The sequence below is a fragment of the Podarcis gaigeae genome, assembly GCF_964106915.1.
Source record: "Podarcis gaigeae genome assembly, chromosome: 10".
In the NCBI taxonomy this organism is placed as follows: Eukaryota; Metazoa; Chordata; class Lepidosauria; order Squamata; family Lacertidae; genus Podarcis; species Podarcis gaigeae.
Genome location: NC_139686.1, coordinates 13,839,963 through 13,858,532, shown reverse-complemented (window position 1 = coordinate 13,858,532; position 18,570 = coordinate 13,839,963). Strand labels below are relative to the sequence as shown.

At 43.4% G+C, this 18,570-nt stretch overlaps 2 protein-coding genes and 2 long non-coding RNA genes across 5 annotated transcripts in view; 2 read left to right on the top strand and 2 right to left on the bottom strand.

Moving 5' to 3' along the window:
- SLCO1C1 (solute carrier organic anion transporter family member 1C1) overlaps positions 1–4,378 on the top strand; it is a 32,329-nt gene extending 27,951 nt beyond the window's left edge. For both annotated transcript variants that reach the window (XM_083700284.1, XM_083700283.1), the window contains exon 15: positions 865–4,378. In XM_083700284.1, the coding sequence (XP_083556410.1) occupies positions 865–1,087 (223 nt within the window). In that variant the 3' untranslated portion in view covers positions 1,088–4,378. The remainder of the gene's footprint in view (positions 1–864) is intronic.
- LOC310826334 overlaps positions 1–18,570 on the bottom strand; it is a 343,986-nt gene that overhangs the window by 270,496 nt on the left and 54,920 nt on the right. The gene's annotated exons all lie outside the window — the stretch shown is intronic.
- LOC310826368 lies at positions 169–11,035 on the bottom strand. The gene is made up of 4 exons (XR_014555796.1): positions 10,895–11,035; positions 7,151–7,321; positions 6,879–6,971; positions 169–274 (listed from the first exon to the last, which is right to left on the bottom strand). It is a non-coding gene; the product is annotated as an uncharacterized lncRNA (long non-coding RNA).
- LOC310825984 (solute carrier organic anion transporter family member 1B3-like) overlaps positions 10,314–18,570 on the top strand; it is a 24,582-nt gene continuing 16,325 nt past the window's right edge. Inside the window, exons 1-4 of the mRNA XM_083700293.1 lie at positions 10,314–10,448; positions 13,328–13,496; positions 16,459–16,600; positions 18,009–18,141. Of these exons, the coding sequence (XP_083556419.1) occupies positions 13,365–13,496; positions 16,459–16,600; positions 18,009–18,141 (407 nt within the window). The 5' untranslated portion in view covers positions 10,314–10,448; positions 13,328–13,364. The remainder of the gene's footprint in view (positions 10,449–13,327; positions 13,497–16,458; positions 16,601–18,008; positions 18,142–18,570) is intronic.

The following is an 18,570-nucleotide window of genomic DNA, read 5'->3' as shown; positions in this document are numbered from 1 at the left end:
GCCATTTAACAGGCAAGCATTTGCTTAATTCTATTGATGTGGAATATGTTTCATATTTCCTGGAGCGTGCCTGATGAAGCTGGTCTCTCAACAGAGTTGATGGAAGGGTGTGCTGTAAATGACCTTACAAGAAAAACAGAGTTCAATTCATGTTGATTCAGACCATATATAGAACAATGGAATTGTTTTATTGCATGTTTTCAACATGGATCTTTACTTCTTGATGCTTGTGTAATTGGGTTTTTTCTACTTGTAAACTTCTCAGAAGCCCATTCTCATAATAATAAAAATAATGACCATAATCAATAATAATCACAATCAACAAAACATTAATTATAAACTAATTTTAATATAATTGTTATAAGTACAATAAAGAATAGCAATTTTATTACCACTAACTAATAATAAAGAATGCTTGTTAATTATGAATAATAATTAATAACAGCAGCAACAACAATACATTATATTATATATTCAACTCGAACCAATGGTTTCAAGTTACAAGAAAGGAGATTCGGACTTAATATCAGGAAAAACTTTCTGACAGTAAGAGCTGTTCGACGGGACAGCTGACTCCCTTGGAAACTGGTGATTCTGCTTTTTTGAAGGTTTTTAAGCAGAGGTTGGTTGGTCATCTCTCATGATGCTATAGCTGAGATTCCTGCATTGCAGAGGGTTGAATTAGAAGACCCCCTTCCAACTCTAGAGTTTTATGATTCTATGATTCTAATATCTCATCTGAGAATTAGCACTAAGGCCAATCCATATTTTATGGTAGTTCAGGTAATTATGAGTTTTGGCAACACAATCAAGCAAAGAAGCACCAGTGCAAGTAATGGATTCAAAATTCTTCTTGCCTCACAGGTATATCTATCTGGGCTTGACTGTTGTTCTGGGCACCATGTCTACCTTCTTAAGTGTCGCTGTCTTGATCATCCTGAAGAAAAGATACACCCCACACAACGAAACCATCCCAGCCATTGGAGAGCGAGAGAGCACCTCTGTTAAAAGCAGGAAAAGTGACTTCGTCAATAGTGACCACGTGATTCAGACAACCTACTGGCCAGAGAAAGAAACGCGACTTTAGGAAGACTGAGTGTATTTTTAAGCGGTCTCTCTTCCAACGTGGAAAATTCTGGCCTACGTTTCATTATAAGTTAACGTGTTTGAATGAGAGAGCTGGGTGGGCGGGCACAACTTTTTGCTAAATACAATAACCTTCCAAACACCTTTCTAGAACTTGTAGAGGCCTTAAAAAAATGCAATATTGCATTTGCCTTTCTCAAAACGCAGAACAAAACTCTTCCTTCTCCACACGAAACAAAAATATGGCTTGATGTATGCAGCATTCCTTGAGAGAATCTTCAGTTTGGAGTGGTTGTGGCTGGTTTGCCATCTCAGCATGACTGAGAAGCCATTGTGCCGTTGTAGCAATTGCTCCGAGTTATTATTATTATTATTATTCTGTTGATGTTTAGAAGAGGGACAAGAAACTTCCAGCACTCCAGATGTTGTTGAACTACAACTACCATGATCCCTGGCCATTGACCATGGGGGTGATGGGAAGTGAAGTCCAACAATATCTGGCACGCTAAAGACTCCCCTGTTTTACAGGGCAAAATGTCAACTCCGAGGCATTCATAGGATGACGATTGCTCACCATTACACTTAAAAGGTAGGGCAAGCATCTTAGAAGCCTTTTGCGTCTGAGTGAATTCAGCCTATGGTGGACTACTTAGCTGTCTAATCAATTTATTTATTTTTGTTTGGTTTCCTATAGCATTCAGTATGGCGCCCAGGAGGGAGATGGGGAGGGGCAAGGCAGTGGGAAGGTCAGAGCAGTGCAAACACACTGACAGGAGCACTGGCTTGGCTCCACTGGGGTGTTTGCACCGCAATAGCATCTCCGACACCTCATAGCTCATCGTCCCACTAAGCTGCAGCAATTCCGCTGCCCAGAAGCTATCGTTGCAGCTCCACCCCACCTGATGAGCATCTTCTGTGGAGAGGGTAGCTGCAATGTATCAACCCTTCTTCTGGAATAGGTCGTCATTGAAAAGATACCCCTCTTTGAAAAAAGAAGACTGGCGTTTTAATTCCAAGCCTATCTACTATTAAGTAAGGACCAACTTGCAAGTGAACATGGCTAGGTCAGGCTGATGAGGAAATAACTTCTGTGACTCTCCTACAGGCAGCTTGAAGGGCAGCTATTGTATTCCAGATATTTGGAATGGTTTGGGTGACTGTTTGGTGAGGTTTATTAGGGGGTGGGGGTGTCTGCTGCTAACTAACAATGCAATTTCCAATCTGGGTTGTGTACAGTATATACTTTACTCCAAATACATAAATAAGCAACACAATTCTCTTTCAAAGTAACCCAGCTTCTTTCTAAGAAAAGTTGCGTTCTACAGCCTCTGTCAGTAACGCAAATTTGCACGTATTTTGCTATTATATATAAAGGATTGTACTTTCATAATTTGCAGTCTGATCCCATAATGTTTATTCATATGAAGGTCAGTGGGGCTTATTCGCAAGCAATTATTCATAGGATTGCTGCCTTAATCATTGTGAGGGACAGGAAGCCACTAGATCACTGAATCTTCTGATTGGGGGTAGGAAATGACTGAGAACATTTTGGTGGGTGGGGTGACCTGGGGTGCCCAATAAATCCCCCCCTTTTGTACATTTTTTTTAAAAAAAGCTTTGTAGTTGCTCCAAGCAGCTAGGATGCTTTTTATTTTTTTTAAAAAATCCTAGAAAGTAAAGATAAACACAACCTCTTGCCTATTATTATTCATTTGTCTATCATACTAAGCAAGGTAAGTCAAGCCTACCAACTCCATGTCTCTAAAATTCTCAGAAATTTTTCCCAAAGCAGCCAAAATTTACCCTCCAACTTCACAGGGGACAAATGGTCCCATGAAAATTGAGCAGGAAATAATAAGGCTTCCACGATTCTTTGCAAACTAGTGGTGTTTATCAGATTTAGATAAATTCCAAGGTGCTGTGGGGCACCTCCAAGAGATTTTGGGCTTGTCAGAGGTGAAGTGGGATCTGTATGAGACAGCACACACTGAAATAGGGAGCCCTGAAGTGCTTTGTGGCCCCTCAGTGATCCAGACATTTTTTTAAAATGTTGCAGGCAAGTGTCTGCTCAAAGTGATTGCGGTTCTCTAAACGTACCATTGTGCCAAGGTGGAGTGATTGAAGGAAAGGAGAGTAAGAAACGAGGAGAAAGTCGTGGAGGAACCCTACTGACTGATCAACAAAGTTTGTAATCAGAGGGAATCATTTTACTTGGAAAGTGAATCCCTTTTAGTTCTTTCCAATCCCAAATCTATTTTAAAAGTGGCAATCACAAAAGCTCCTGGACTTATTTGTCTCAGCTCATACATTTCTTACTCAGGGGCACCTCGTGTCTGTAATTTTCAGACCAGTTGCCCACAAAACCCATGAGAAGATGAAGGGCTTCCATCCTTTGTTCACCCTACAACTGCAGTGGCTGTCCTTTGTCCAATACCACCTCAACATAGAAAAGTTATCCATATTTCCTTTTGTTTTTTTAAAGAAACTTTACAGTTGCCCTGCACAAAACCCGCTATTTGCATATAAATTGGCAGGCTTTATCCACTCTGGAGGTGGTAGTATGCCTGAGAATTTCATCCACGTCTGTCTAAAGGAAGGGGGAGTTATAGCCATTTTCAGATTTCCCAATTGTAAATGGGGTGTGTGTGAAATGGTGGACTCAGTGATGGCTGCCCTTGTGCGGAAATCGCTGCAAGTTATCCTTGGGAAATCTGACAGGATATATGCCTTTAGAAGCTGTGACCTTGTCTGCAAATTTCATCAAATTCTGCCATCCCAAAATAAAGTTATAGACAATTCATTTTTTGGAGGGGGAGGCACATTTTAGTGGTGTCCAGAACAGAAGCCCCTGCAACTATATGCTTTCAGTTTGGCAGGCTTTATGTACCCTGGATGGGCTAGTATCTCTGAAAATTCAATCAACTTCTGTTCACCCCTAATTTCTCAATAGTGAAGGGGGACAGGACAGACCCCAAGCTGAATCAGGCAGCCTACGAAGTGCCTTAGGCCAAGATGGACTGTTTCATGAAGTGCCAAACTGGGATCCAAACAAAATCTTGTGGTTGGTGCACACCACTTTAGGAAACCCTAATTTCGCTTATGGAATATGAGGAATTGGTACGGCTTTCAGTACCAATTCTTGCACTTTGGAACCATGACAGAAGAATGCACACAGATCTGTCCACAGAATTCCACATCTTGGGGGTTTTTTGTATACAGTTTCTAGCTATGATGTAATAAGTGATTTTGAAAAAATCATTTGGAAACAAATTAAAATATATTCTAAGAGCAATGCCTATGATTTTCTTTTTCTTTCAATTAGCGTGTTTCATTTTTATTATTTTTTACATTAATATACACAGAAATGTCTGTTTATATTTGCAGTTCACCTTTCCCTAAAATTTGTAAAATCTCCTTTGCCAAATACAATCTCCTTTGAACAGCTGGATGGATAATAATAATAATAATAATAATAATAATAATAATAATAATATACCCTGCCCATCTGCCTGGGCATCCCCAGCTACTCTGGGCGGCTCCCAACAGAATATTAAAAACACAATGAAGCATCAAACATTAAAAACTTCCCTAAAATGGTAGAGTGATTTGATGGCATTGAAAAGATAGGAACTGAGCTTGAATCAAGCCATTTCATAGGAGCTTGTCATCTCCAGTTAGGCTAACACTCTACCCAGCCCAGTATTTTCTACAACTTTGACAGGCAGTGCAAGATCTTTCCAATCACCTGCTGAGGGCTATATTTGCTTAGGGTAAGTAGTTGGGGCACATATTGGAAAAGAGCAGAGCCTATGCATACAGCCCTCATCTGTGTACATTTAAAGCAGTATCATACCACTTTAAACAATCATGACTTCCTGCAAAGAATCCTTTGATCTCTGGCTTTTTTAAAGATGTTGAGAGTACAGAGGTACAGAGCTACAGTTCCCAGAGTTCCAAGGCAAGAAGAATTGCAGCTCTATGGAGGGAATAGGGGTCTCCTAAAAACTCTCAGCTTTAAATGTACTATTATTGTTATAAGTTTGGTGCCATCTGCAAATTTGATGACTTAATTAGACTTTAGATTTGCAATTTGAACTCTCAGCTTTCAAGGTAATAATAATCTATCAGTATTCCTATTATTAAGGGACGTGGGTGGCGCTGTGGGTTAAACCACAGAGCCTAGGACTTGCCGATCAGAAGGTCGGCGGTTCGAATCTCCACGACAGGGTGAGCTCCCGTTGCTCGGTCCCTGCTCCTGCCAACCTAGCAGTTCGAAAGCATGCCAGTGCAAGTAGATAAATAGGTACCGCTCTGGCGGGAAGGTAAACGGTGTTTCCGTGCACTGCTCTGGTTTTGCCAGAAGCGGCTTAGTCATGCTGGCCACATGACCCAGAAGCTGTACGCCGGCTCCCTCGTCCAATAAAGCAAGATGAGAGCCGCAACCCCAGAGTCGGTCATGACTAGACCTAACAGTCAGGGGTCCCTTTACCTTTATTCCTATGATTAGCTTGGTATCATCTGCAATTTGATGACTTAATTAGTCATCAAACCTGCAACTTAAAAAGATTTGCGAGCCAATGTAGAGAACTGAACGTAAGGCTGGAAAAATGAGAAACCAAAATTGCCCCATCCCTAATAAAAGATTTGCTTGTATATATCTGGCCTGTCGTCTAATTTGCCAGCCAGCTTATTGAGACTGAAATTCCTCCAAGGTGAAAAATAGCCCACTCTGCAGCTGAAGGACGACTATCCAGGTAATCCCGAACACTTGCAGATTCTGGCACGACACAGTCCTGGGCTTCGGGTCCCTCGTACACGTTTAATCTCAGCCTACCCCCAGCCTCAGTCAGGGCACCAGACACTGGCAGCGTTCCCGGTTCAGAATGCCAGGCATTAATTTACCCCCTGTTTCCAGGCCAAAGGGGTCTGGCTACCTTCCCAGTCTTCTGCTTAGAAAAAGTTCAGCTAATCCAAAAGCAACGAAACAGCTTCAGATTGGGGGGGGGGGGCATTTGGTGAAAACAAGTGCTTTGCTCTCGTTTGAGGGCCTCTGTATATACACACACGGCCGGGTGTTGCCTGCCCCCCATCGCCACCACTACCACCACAGAAAGACGCAAAAGGTAAAACTGATTTTGAGGTCTCTGCTCAAAACCTTTCTCCCCCTCCTCCCCCAAACACCTCCTTTGGCACCTCCTCTTCCTCCCACTGGTTACAGAAGAAGTAAGGGGCCATTAGGTTGCACTTCGTATTTGCCCTTGCATAAAATAATTGCTTTTCTTCTCATTTCATAACACACTAAATAGCAGCACTCAGGACAAGGGACGACAGCTAAATGTTTGCCTGCTGGCCTTGAGTCTTAAGCTGCAAAAGGCCTTCGAATTGGGAGAAAGTCCCATCCTTGTTCCTGGGAGATTGGACACACTTTTGATAGAAGTGTTTGTGTGTGTGTGTGTGTGTGTGAGAGAGAGAGAGAGAGAGAGAGAGAGAGAGAGAGAGAGAGAGAGAGAGTGTCAGGGTGGTAATGCCCTACTTTACAAAGGACTGTCCTTTATTTGAATGAGTCATCTGTCTGAAGGGTTGTCTGGTCCAAGTCCAGTTTCAAGATCAGGACCATCAGAAGGGAGAGCAGCCGGGGCCTTGAAGTTGCCCATCATCCCACCATCAACAGTTGGCACCTGGACAGCAGATTGATCCACCTGGTCACAGGCTTCCTTACTCTGGTGAGATGCATTTCTATTTCAATCTTGCTTATTCTTTCAAAATGCACATTGATACCTAGCGTTTAGCACCTGCAAGGCTTATGCTCATCCTTCTCTTACGTTCACGGTCCTCTTTCTTGGTGATGCGGTGCCTCTTTCCTGGTGAAGCGTTCAGCAGCAGCCCTAGAAAGAAGGCGCATCATTGTCTCTGATGCACATTCACAAACATGCATGCGCAGGAACGCTAAAGCAACATGTGCCTTGTACACTAAGTCAGTGTGGTGCATTGCTGCTTGCCATTTTGCACACAGCAAGTACCGGGGTATGTTTTGAACCATGGTAGCCTTTTGTCTGACACTTACGCATAATTTCCGTTAGATTCCTTGGCTTTTCTGTCCATGGAGAACGGGATATTGCAAATAAGTGAACCAACAGGGTAGAGCCTTCAGCAATGCAGGATAGAAGGCGGGTCTCCCTGGCGGTGATCAGTTGCACGAGAGCAAGTTTGTGACAAGCATGGATCTAATCTTCTTCTGCAAAATGGAGGGGATGTTGACTTTGTCAGTGATCTATAGTATTTGGATTCGAGCACCATTAACCTTGTAAATTGGGGCCAGTCTGGGATGTGTTTGCCACAGAAGTGGAGCAAAAAGAAGTGGACAATAAGAAGTTTATTGTAGCCACAAGAAAATAACTAAGGGTGCTACCAGACGGCGGCTATTTTCTGGTGGGATTCAATTCCATAGAGGCAAACCCAAACACCCTTAACAAACTACAATTCCCAGGATTCTCTGGTGGAAAGCACGACTGTTTAAGTGGCACCATACTGCTTTAGGTGTAAGGTGAAAGTGGCCTCAGACACCCATTAAGCTTTGGAAGCAAAGAAAGATGGAAAGACCACCTGAGACCTTTGCTTGATTGATACCCCCAACCCATTGTCCTGCTTGGCTTTCAGTTTCTATATGCAAACTGACCCCATTCAGGAGTAGGCTATGGATACCACATTTTTCAGTGGCACAGCAACATATCTGGGATCCTTCTGTGTCATCAGAAGCTCCTCTGTTCTGAAACTGCTTTTCTCAGTTTCCTTCAGTTTTCCATGTGTGAGTTAAAGTTTTCAGTCGGCTTGCTTTCCCTTTGTTTAGGGATTAGTTCCAGAAGGATTTTAAGAAGGGCCTAAATAAAGGAGCCAAGTTGCTCACTGCGGCGCTCTCTCGATGCCTGGCTAGAGACTGCAGTCGTGAACGTGATCGGCTTCCAAGCCCGCTGAAGTATGCGTGGGGGAACTGCTGGCTCTGGTGACCTCTCTCAGTAGGGCTGCGATGCCACCTTCTGGCTGGAGGATTGTACTAATCACAGATGTTCTAAAAGGGTGATTTGTGGTCTAGTTGGAACAGGGCCATTCTGCTACAGGGTTGCGCTAGGCAGCACAATCCTTATGCAAGTCCTGCTGAATTCAGTGGTGACAGCTGCCAAGTAAGTGTGCACAGGATTATGCTGTAGTTATCAGGGTGAGCTCTTGAAGAGCTCCAGCTCTGGATTTTCCTGCATTGAGCTGGGGGGGGGGGGTTGGACCAGGTGGACCAACTCTACAATTCTCCCATTTCTTGTTTTATTTTAGCAAGTGACTCCAAAACATAGCTGTCAACTTACAGATTTGAAAATAAGGGACCAGCAGCCTCAAAAATAAGGGATCAGCAGCCAAAATAAGGGATCAACAATTACTTTGATAAAATACATATTTTGTTGCATGCAAATGTCTTTAGATACCTATTAGGTCCTATAAATTACCATATAGCATATATTCAACACAAAAAACAGCAACAATTTGTTGTTGGCAAAGCACAGCTGGACATAGTAAGGGCCCCATTACCTTTAGTAGCTTATTTAAGGGACATCATCAATAAGGGACAGCAGCAGGACATGACCCTGGGATAAGGGACTGTCCCACCAAATAAGGGACATTTGACAGCTATGCTCCAAAATGACTCCCTCTCCCCTCCCAAATAGGAACTGTGACTGACCAAACCAGGACTTTCCCGATAAATAGTCATTTGGGGCAAAATATTTAATAGGGGAGGTAGGGAACTTTTTTCAAACCAAGCACTACGTACCAGGGATGGGTGCACCCAGTGGCAAAAGTCGGTGGAGCAACAGATACAGATTTTACCTCTGTACAGTAGGGTAGTTCTATAGTGAAGCAGCCCTCTGTCATCCAGCAATAAAGCAATGAACAGGGTGGTGATACAATAACTACTGCAATCGACACAAGATAATGTCACCAAAGCAGCTATCTGTAAACAAACAATAAACACCCATAAAAATGGCAAAAGTTGTTTCTTTCCCAAATAGGTGTTATCTTAAACAATAGCAAACATAGTAAATAAAGCGCTCACTTCTAATATATCAGTGGTTCAGTGCTCATTTCTTCTCTTTCCAAAACAGATCTTATCTTAAACAATTGCAAACACAGTAATAAATAGTCCACTTGTGATATACCAGTGGTTCAGTGCTCGGATGTCTTTCCAGTAATCAGACATTTCGTTGCTAAAGAGCTTAGTCATCGAGCTTTGTAGTAAATAATATACAACTTAGGAGGTTTAACTAACTGAACGACATCGCTCTCTTTCTATGCTCCTCCCGATGGAAACATGCAGATGGGGACAAATATACCCCTGCTTTAAGTTGTTTACATACTGTCTTCTCTTGTGTATTATTTGGGAAAGAAACTACTTTTCCCATTTTTATGGACGCTTATTGTTTGTTTACAGATGGTGGTATTATCTTGTGTCAGTTGCTATATTCAGCAAAGCAGGAGGCATTTTCAGAGTGCAAGGACATATTCCAGACAGACAAAAACTCTGAAGGTTGGTGCAGGTCTGGTGAGGGGGTGTGGCCTGAGGAGAGGGGGTGTGGCTAAGGAAGAGGAGGAGGAGCCTGAGGGGAGTCCAGAAATAGATGCCTGGTGGGCAATTCTCTATCCTCACCTTCATTGCTCCTGCTTAAAATACCATTCCTCTTTATCTTCTGTCTCTAGAAACATCAGCACTCACATTCCCACATAAAGCAAAGGAAATCCAAGCATAAAACTCAATAAAACACTCTAAATGCAACAGATTACCTGCCAGGACTGTAAACTTTAAAAAGCTATGAACTGCTGCAAAAACACAGGACTTTCCATTTTCCAAAGTCAGTAGGGAGTACTCTGGAGTAGCTGGTTTAAACACTTGTTTAGGCAAATGGGACATTATGCTCTCATCTTTATTTATTTTTTCAGTGATTAGATGGATACATCTTTTTATGCACTTGGATGCAAGGAAGAATTTAGCCATAGGAAACAATGAGTGTTTCTGTCTACAAACAAACCACAGGGCGCTTTCAAAGCAAGGTTGCAAATACGCCAGGATCACATTCAGAACATTTTCTGCCTAAATCATTTCTTTTGATACCAGAGAGAAATGCATGAATTTCCAAGAGTGAGAGCAGAAGGCTTGGGATTACACAAGTGTACCCTAAACACAAATTGGTTTTTGTTTGCTTAGGAAGTCGGGAAAGTTAATGATTTCCCATATGGACCTCAGAACCACCTTGTTTTAGGGGGAAATGCTGTATTGTATTGAATGATGCCATAGCTGCTGCTGACAAGGATCCACAACGCAGGTAGGCTAAGCTTTGCTTCCTATTGGGCATGATGAAGTACACTGATTCTCTCTGGGAAAATGGCAAAGCCATGTGGGCTTCAAAAAATACTTAAGTGACCTATGTTGCTGAAGAAAGAAAGACTGTGTTCTTTTGTTCCTTTGGTTCAAGAGAGCAACAGAGGATAATAGGCTGATTCACAACATGCATGTTCAACACTTGATGTGTCATCATGTGATGGCTTCTCATTGGATGCCTTTCTGCATGCCATGTGTGAACAACCTCCATGAAAAAGTAGTGTGGGTTGCCAACTTAAAGAACAGATGCCCAAATTTCCTTCCCAAACACTTCCATACCCCCCCTTCTGTGTCGTGTCTTCTAAATAGGAAGCCTTTTCCTGGCTGAAATGTTGTTATGCTCACCCTAATCTCCAAGAGTAGAGAGATTTCGCAGGTGCCAACACTCACCTTGGGTTTGAGTCCCTTGGGATGAAGGTCACTGAACACCATACAGTGGTACCTCTGGTTACGAACGCTTCTGGTTACGCATGATTCGGGTTATGAGCTCCGCTAACCCAGAAGTAGTTGCTCCTGGTTGCAAACTTTGCCCCAGGATGTGAGTGGAAGTTGCGTGTCAGAGGTGCATGCAGCGGGAAGGACCATTAGCGAAAGCGCGCCTCAGGATAAAAATGGTTTCAGCTTAAGAACGGACCTCTGGAACGAATTAAGTTCATAACCAGAGGTTACCACTGTAGTGTCTTTTTGAAATCTAGCTTTATTTGCAAATATGTACAACCTGAGCATAAGACGGCAGGGCTAGCAATAAATACTACCCATAGCTTTGGTTTTGACACAGAGAGCAAGTGTGTGCCTTCACTGCTGCAAGTTCCAGGCCTACCTAGAATGTTGCCTGCAAAGTTCTGAAGAGCTCTGGAATCATAGACTCATAGAATCGTAGAGTTGGAAGGACCCCGAGGGCTAGATAGTCCAACCCCCAGCAATGCAGGAATCTTAACTAAAGCATCCATGGCCTCTGCTTAAAAACCTCCAGTGAAGGAAAATCTGCAACACCCAAGGGAGTCTGTTCCATAGTCAAACAGCTCTCCCTGTCAGAAAGTCCTTCCTGATGTTTCGTTGAAATCTCCTTTCTTATATAGTGGTACCTCAGGTTAAGTACTTAATTCGTTCTGGAGTCCATTCTTAATCTGAAACTGTTCTTAACCTGAAGCACCACTTTAGCTGATGGGGCCTCCTGCTGCTGCCGCCACAAGATTTCTGTCCTCATCCTGAAACAAAGTTCTTAACCCGAGATATTATTTCTGGGTTAGCAGAGTCTGTAACCTGAAGCGTATGTAACCCGAGGTACCATTGTAACTTGAATCCATTGGCTTAGGTCCTACCCTCCAGAGCAGCACAAAACATGCTTGCTCCAGCTTCCATGTGAAAGTCCCTGATCCAGCTTGGAATCCTTTATTGACATTGTGCATTAGACTGTCTTTTATTGATCACTTTAATATTTAGCTTTATTTTTCTGTAAACTGTTTTGAGGTTTAATTACAAGCAAGCAGTATATAATTTTTTAAAAATATAAATAAATGTGAAGATCTGAATTTAAGATTGGGGAAAAAATGAGAAACTCAAATTGACAAGATGCACCCATTCCTCCTTGGGATTAGGCAAAAAGTCCCACTCTAATCTGTGTTGTTCAGAACACACCTGTAGTACTGTGTCCCGTTCTGGGCCCCACAGTTTAAGAAGGATGTTGACAAGCTGGAATGTGTGCAGAGGAGGGCAACCAGGATGATCAAGGGTCTGGAAACCAAGCCTTAGGAGGAATGGTTGAGGGAGTTGGGTATGTTTAGCTTGGAGAAGAAGAGACTGAGAAGGGGATAGGATAGCCATCTTCAAATATCTGAAGGGCTGTCACATGGAAGAGGGAACATGCTTGTTTTCTCCTTCCCTGGAGGGTAGGACTCAAACCAATGGCTTCAAGTTACAAGAAAGAAGATTCTGACTAAACATTCGGGAAAACTTTCTGACAGTAAGACCTGTTCGGCAGTGGAACAGTCTCCCTTGGGAGGTGGTGGACTCTCCTTCCTTAAACAGAGGTTGGAAGGCCATCTGCCATGTATGATCTAGCTGAGATTCCTGCATTGCAGGAAGTTGGGCTAGATGATGCTCAGAATACCTTCCAGCACTACAGCCATATGATTCTATGAGCATCATCTCAGTCATGATGCTGAGATAATAATCAGATCTTAAAACCAGCACTAGGGAACCATCACAGTTTAGGTCTATTGTGCTGATGTCCTACTTGTGAGCTTTGGATTTGCATCTAGTTGGCTAGACAAGTACGGTACTAGATGATGCTCTTTTGGTGTTCTTACATCCACAGCAAGAAGGGACTATGATTGTACATGATGGGGTAGGTTTGTTTCCATCAACTTTATTTTAGGAAGTTAAAAGCAAGCATTCATGTACTATGAAATCTTGGCTACCAAAAGTCAAGGGCAGGGAGTTTAAGGGTCAGCTAAGGATTCAACAGAAACAACTCCCTTGCACAGTGGTCTAACTTTGCCTAATGGTAGGGCTGGCCCCGGAAGCAAAGTTTGCTGAGCTTGCAGTGGGGCTAGGGCCCCACAGTCCAACTGCCAAGATGCTTGGTTAAAGATTTCCTCCCTCACTGCTCTACAGCATCCAGTAATTGGTTGCTCACAACACAAGTGAACACGTGTTTCCCCTCCCAGTTTTCACGTTATTCAGCATTAGTATGAAGAAAAGCTCTTGGGATGAGACAATTACAAATAATTCCTGACTGAATGGTTTCGAAGACCACCACTTCATTCCATGTGAAATAAAAAGAACAGGGAAAATGTGGTGTGTCTTATGTTCTCTTTGCAGGAAACGGAGAAATCACTGAAGATAAGAAATCGCAATCATGAAGGTTGCTGAGTCAGGAAATGTGAATGGCGTCGTTGTGGAAACAAAAGCAGCAGACCTGTCTAAGGAGGATGAAGGTCCCAAGGAACTCACAGCCAGGACAAAAACCTCATGCTGCAAAGGGCTGAAGGTCCAGTGAATTCCTTACTATTACTATTTCTTTTCTTTTTTAAAGTCTAATTTTCTGCTTTGCAACAGTCTTTTTTAAAAAAGACTCTTCCATTTGGAAGTGTATGGTTTTCATTTGATATCCACCACTGATAGGGTTGGGGTTCTGCCTTTTTCAGTTTCATAGACCTGGGGAGTTACTAAGCTACAGATGAGGAGTCAATGACTCTCCAGGTGTTTTCAAATTTGGGGGGGGGCGAAGCTGGTACCTGCGTAGCCACTCCTCTATTCACGTTATGCCTTCTCTTGTTCTCCTGAAAACATGAAAGGGGGTAGAGTTAATTTCAGGACATAGGCATCAAAGGAAGCCACCAGGGTGCCCTCCCCATGGTGTTGGGTTCAAACTCCCATCTGTCGCAGCCAGTTTGGCCAATAATTAGGGACGATGATGGTTGTTGTCTTGCAACATGTTCCCCATCTCTGTTCTAACTCCAAATAACCCTGGTTGCACATCTTGTTGCTTTAGGCGTGAGATGCAGAATCACCGCATGGGAATCATTAACGCAAAGGATCGTTAGATGTCAAGGCTAGCTCTGTGCACCCTGCCAAGGCAGTTCCCAGACATGGCATCATCAGCACACGACAGCCTTGAGCAACTGCCAGCCACTCATGATGCAGGCTCTATCCGCCACGCCATAAATATTTTTTTCACGAGGTTCCCTGGGGACTAAGAGTGCAGTTTTCATTTCCCTCAGTGCCCCAAAGCATCATTACAACAACCTCACCCTAAGGTGGGTCCCTCCAAGCATTCGGGACAACTCCCATCATCCATGATTATTGCCCATGCCGGCTGGGGCTGGTGGAAGCCAGAGTCACAAAGATTTGGAGGGCACCACATTGGGGGGGAAGACTGGCTTATAATGATAATCAGCAAAGAACTGATCAATATGATCTATAAGGATGAGGCTAATGAATTTGCAGATGACATCAAACTGAGAGGGGTAGCTAACACTGCAGAAGACTGAATCGGAATTCAAGATGGCCTTAACTGATTGGAGAACTGGGCCCAAACTAACAAAATGAATTTCAACAGGGACAAATTTAAGGTTCTGCACTTAGGTAGGAAGGACCAGTTGCACAAATATAAGATGGGGAACACATGGCTTGCCAGCACTATATGTGAAAAGGATCTAGGGGGTCTTAGTAGCTTAGCCTGTGGCAACAGTGTGAGGAAGCAGGGGAAAAAAGCTAATGCTGTTCCAGGCTTGTATCAAAAGAAGTATAGCGTCCAGATCAAGGGAAGTGATAGAATCACTCTGTTCCGCCATGGTCAGACCACACCTGGAATACTGTGTCCAGTTCTGAGTGCCACTGTTTAAGAAGGATACTGACAAGTTCAGAGGAAGGCAACCATGATGATCAAGTGTCTGGAAACGAAGCCTTATGAGGAACAGTTGAAGCAGTTGGGTGTGTTTAGCCTTGGAAAAAGGAGACTGAGATATCTATCTTCAAATATCTAAAGGGGTGACAGTAAAAGCTGTTCAACAGAGGAATGGACTCCCATGAGAGGTGGTGGACTCTCCTTCCTTGGAGGTTTTTAAGCAGAAGTTGGGTGGTCATCTGTTGTGGATTCTTTAATTGAGATTCCTTGAGGTCCCTTCCAGCTCTACGATTCTGTGATTCCAGGAACAATAACAAAAAATATTGTTGAGCCTCACTTGTGGTGTGAAATATTTGAGAGGGAGGACTACCCACTAAACTTTCTAAATGGCTCTTCATAATACTGTTTCTTGGGCATGGCTTGATAGCTGCTCAAGAAGCATTTGCAGATGACTTAAGTCACACACAGCCTATCAGATCCTGGGAAAATACAGTTGAGGGACTACTTCATATCTCTGCTGCGGGAGCAGAGCCCCTTCTGCCTAGTTCCTTATGCTTTCCGGGAGGAGGAGAAACAAATCTAGGGGTCATTGTAGTGGCTTAAGACCTGTCCCACACCTGTTTAAGACTTGATATTGAGGGACTACTCTGGAATCTAAGGATCTCAACATATCAAAATTCTCATGGAACATCTGAAAGACGGCTTGTCTCCTGATATTTTTTCGTCCCAATAAACCGAAAAATAAACCAGCCTGAGGGGAAAAAAGCCTATAACCTTTTGACTGCAAACTCTCTTCTCCCTTTGCACAGAGAAGTCAACAGCGCCCCAAAGTTCAAAACCCAATCCATGCTGTTTACTCACTTGTAACTATGTTATTCAAGCACTTCTAACTTTTAACCAGTGCATCAGGACTTTGTTTGTTTTGGGACCAGATGAAATACCAAGAGGGCTGTGTTGACAAAGCTGGAGACTATTTGGATAAACATTGAACCCAAGACTACCCGCCTGAACTGGCAATGGAGAGAAATCAGCTCAAAACATATATTGGCTTCTGTTTTGCATAAGTGTCTGTGCCTCTCTGGGAGAGGGAATTACTAGCTTGCAAAATACATTGGAAGTGTCTTGTGACAGCCAATCAAATAAGGATGTTGTAGCATTCTTGCATAGTTGAAATGCACCATCAATGATTGCATATAAAGAGTTTCTGACTTCCATCTCTTTGTCACACTGTGCCATTACCAAGAAATAGAACTCAGGGCAGGGCTATGCTAATGAGCAGGAGAGAAAGATTGATTCTCAGTTGTTTGCGTATTTTTTCTTGTGTTAACCGCAAGGCTGTTGGAGATGATAGACATAACCCATTGAAATGAATGACCTCAAGTTTGTCACATGCATTAATTTCAATGGGTCTACTCTGAGTAGGACTGACATTGGCTATAAGCCATCGACTACATAAAACTTTTTCTTCTGAAGGACAAAGGGTTACTTCTAGAAGGACTTTGATCTCTCAGAGAATAGGGAAGCATGGCTTCCATTATCCTGGAGAAAGCTCATTGATGATCTGACATTCCCCAATCCCACCCGCTTTCCCATCTTTCATTAGGCCTTCCTTGCTGCCCTGGCATTCACCTACTTCAGCAAAGTGTTTTCTGGGGCTATGATGAAAAGTTCCTTCACCCAAATGGAAAGGAGGTTCGGCATCTCTTCCTCTACGGCTGGCTTCATGGATGGAAGTTTTGAACTGGGTAAGTAGTCAGAGAGAAGCCATGTAGTGGGGAGCAGGAGGGGAGAAAGCCCTTGGAGAGGTGAGCTGAGAATAACGTGGATCACTATCTTCCATTCCTTGCTCTTCCTCAGAACACTATATACACCTTCTGGGTGAGAAAGGTTCATTCTTGGTGGATGTTGATTCAAAGGATCGTGAGTGATAGGGACATAAAGAGAGTCCTGCTGGTTCACAACAAAGGCCCATTGTCATGAGAGCCAGTGTGGTGTAGTGGTTAAGAGCGACTGACTCGTAATCTGGTGAACCGGATTCGTGTCTCCGCTCCTCTACATGCAGCTGCTGGGTGACCTTGGGCTAGTCACACTTCTCTGAAGTCTCTCAGCCTCACTCACCTCACAGAGTGTTTGTTGTGGGGGAGGAAGGGAAAGGAGAATGTTAGGCGCTTTGAGACTCCTGAAGGGGAGTGAAAGGCGGGATATCAAATCCAAACTACTACTACTACTACTACTCTTCTTCTTCTTCTTCTTCTTCTTCTTCTTCTTCTTCTTCTTCTTCTTCTTCTTCTTCTTCTTCATGATTGGCTGGACACAAAGAAATGGTGGGAGGCACCAGCTTGGGAACCCCTAAAGGATGAAGGCTCAGAGCCTGGGGATTGATGGTGGAACAATGATGAGTGGTCACAGGGAGAAGAGGGAGAGGTCTAGGAAGAGGAGGCATTGGAAGCTGAAGAGATATCAGTGTTTAGTGAGCGGGAAGAGTCTGTGGGAGAAAGAAAGCCAGAATCAGAGGCAGAAGAAGGAAAGGAGGGAGGCCAAGAGGCAGAGATGAGTCCAGCTGGTGAAGAAGAGTCAGGGTGTCACCCCCTCCTGCTGGGTCAAGCTCCCCTCCCCTCTGGTCTCCCAGGACCAGAAGAGGCATGCAGAGGGAGGAGCTCAGACAGGCATACCGGCAGAGTCTCAGATTGCTTGGGAAGGGCCTGAGGGAGGAGGAGATTTAGGTAGCTGTAGAAAGGTGGGGACCTTCAGCCTGTGCAACTGTTTCATGGGGCAAGACCCACCAAGAAGAATTGCTGTGGTCATTAGGACCCTTTGTGACCATTTGCAGGGAACCCATGTCCCTCCTCATGTTCCTGGACTACAACTCCCAGCAGCCCCAGGCAGCATGGCCAGTGGTCAGAGATAATGGGAGTTGCTGTCCCAGAACATCTGGAAGTGCATCCACGCCGTAGGATGTGATGCAACAGCCTCATCCATAATGGTAGCCAGTCATTGACCAACTGTGTAGGGAAACCAATTTTACCATAACTTTACTATTCCTGTTTCCCTGCAGTGCCCCCCCCCCCAAAGAACACCAGCGGGTTCTGAGAACAAGTGCTAAGTGATTTAGCAACGAATAAATACTCTATCATTATTTACATTGTTTTCCAGGGAATCTGCTGGTGATTGCTTTCGTGAGTTACTTTGGGGCAAAATTCCATCGGCCAAGGGTGATTGCTCTGGGATGTTTTATCATGTCTCTTGGGAGTTTCTTAACAGCAATGCCTCACTTTTTCATGGGATAGTAAGTACAAGCATGTTTACATTTAGTTTATTAGATTGGCCACACTGCTGTCTCTGAAGGACATTATTTGAGATGCAGAATGAAACATATATAAAGATGAATGGTAGAGGTGAACATATATGTCCCTTTCTGGTTCATAACAATTTCAAATATGTATTGGGACATGTTTCATCCCAGTATAAACGTTTCAAAACATGTTGGTTTGTATCCAATGCTGGTTCAACTCAGGACAGACACATTGAAATGAACGGCCATGCCTAACTTAGGTCCATTAATTCTATCGGGTTTACCCTGAGAAGAACTTCACTATGTACAAACCCTTTAATATTAAAATATGCATTTTTGTACTTTTTCCCAAAAAGAAGAAGCTTGAGGCTATATTGCAAAATTCAGTGAAATGCGAAATAAGGAGGATATAATTACATGTAG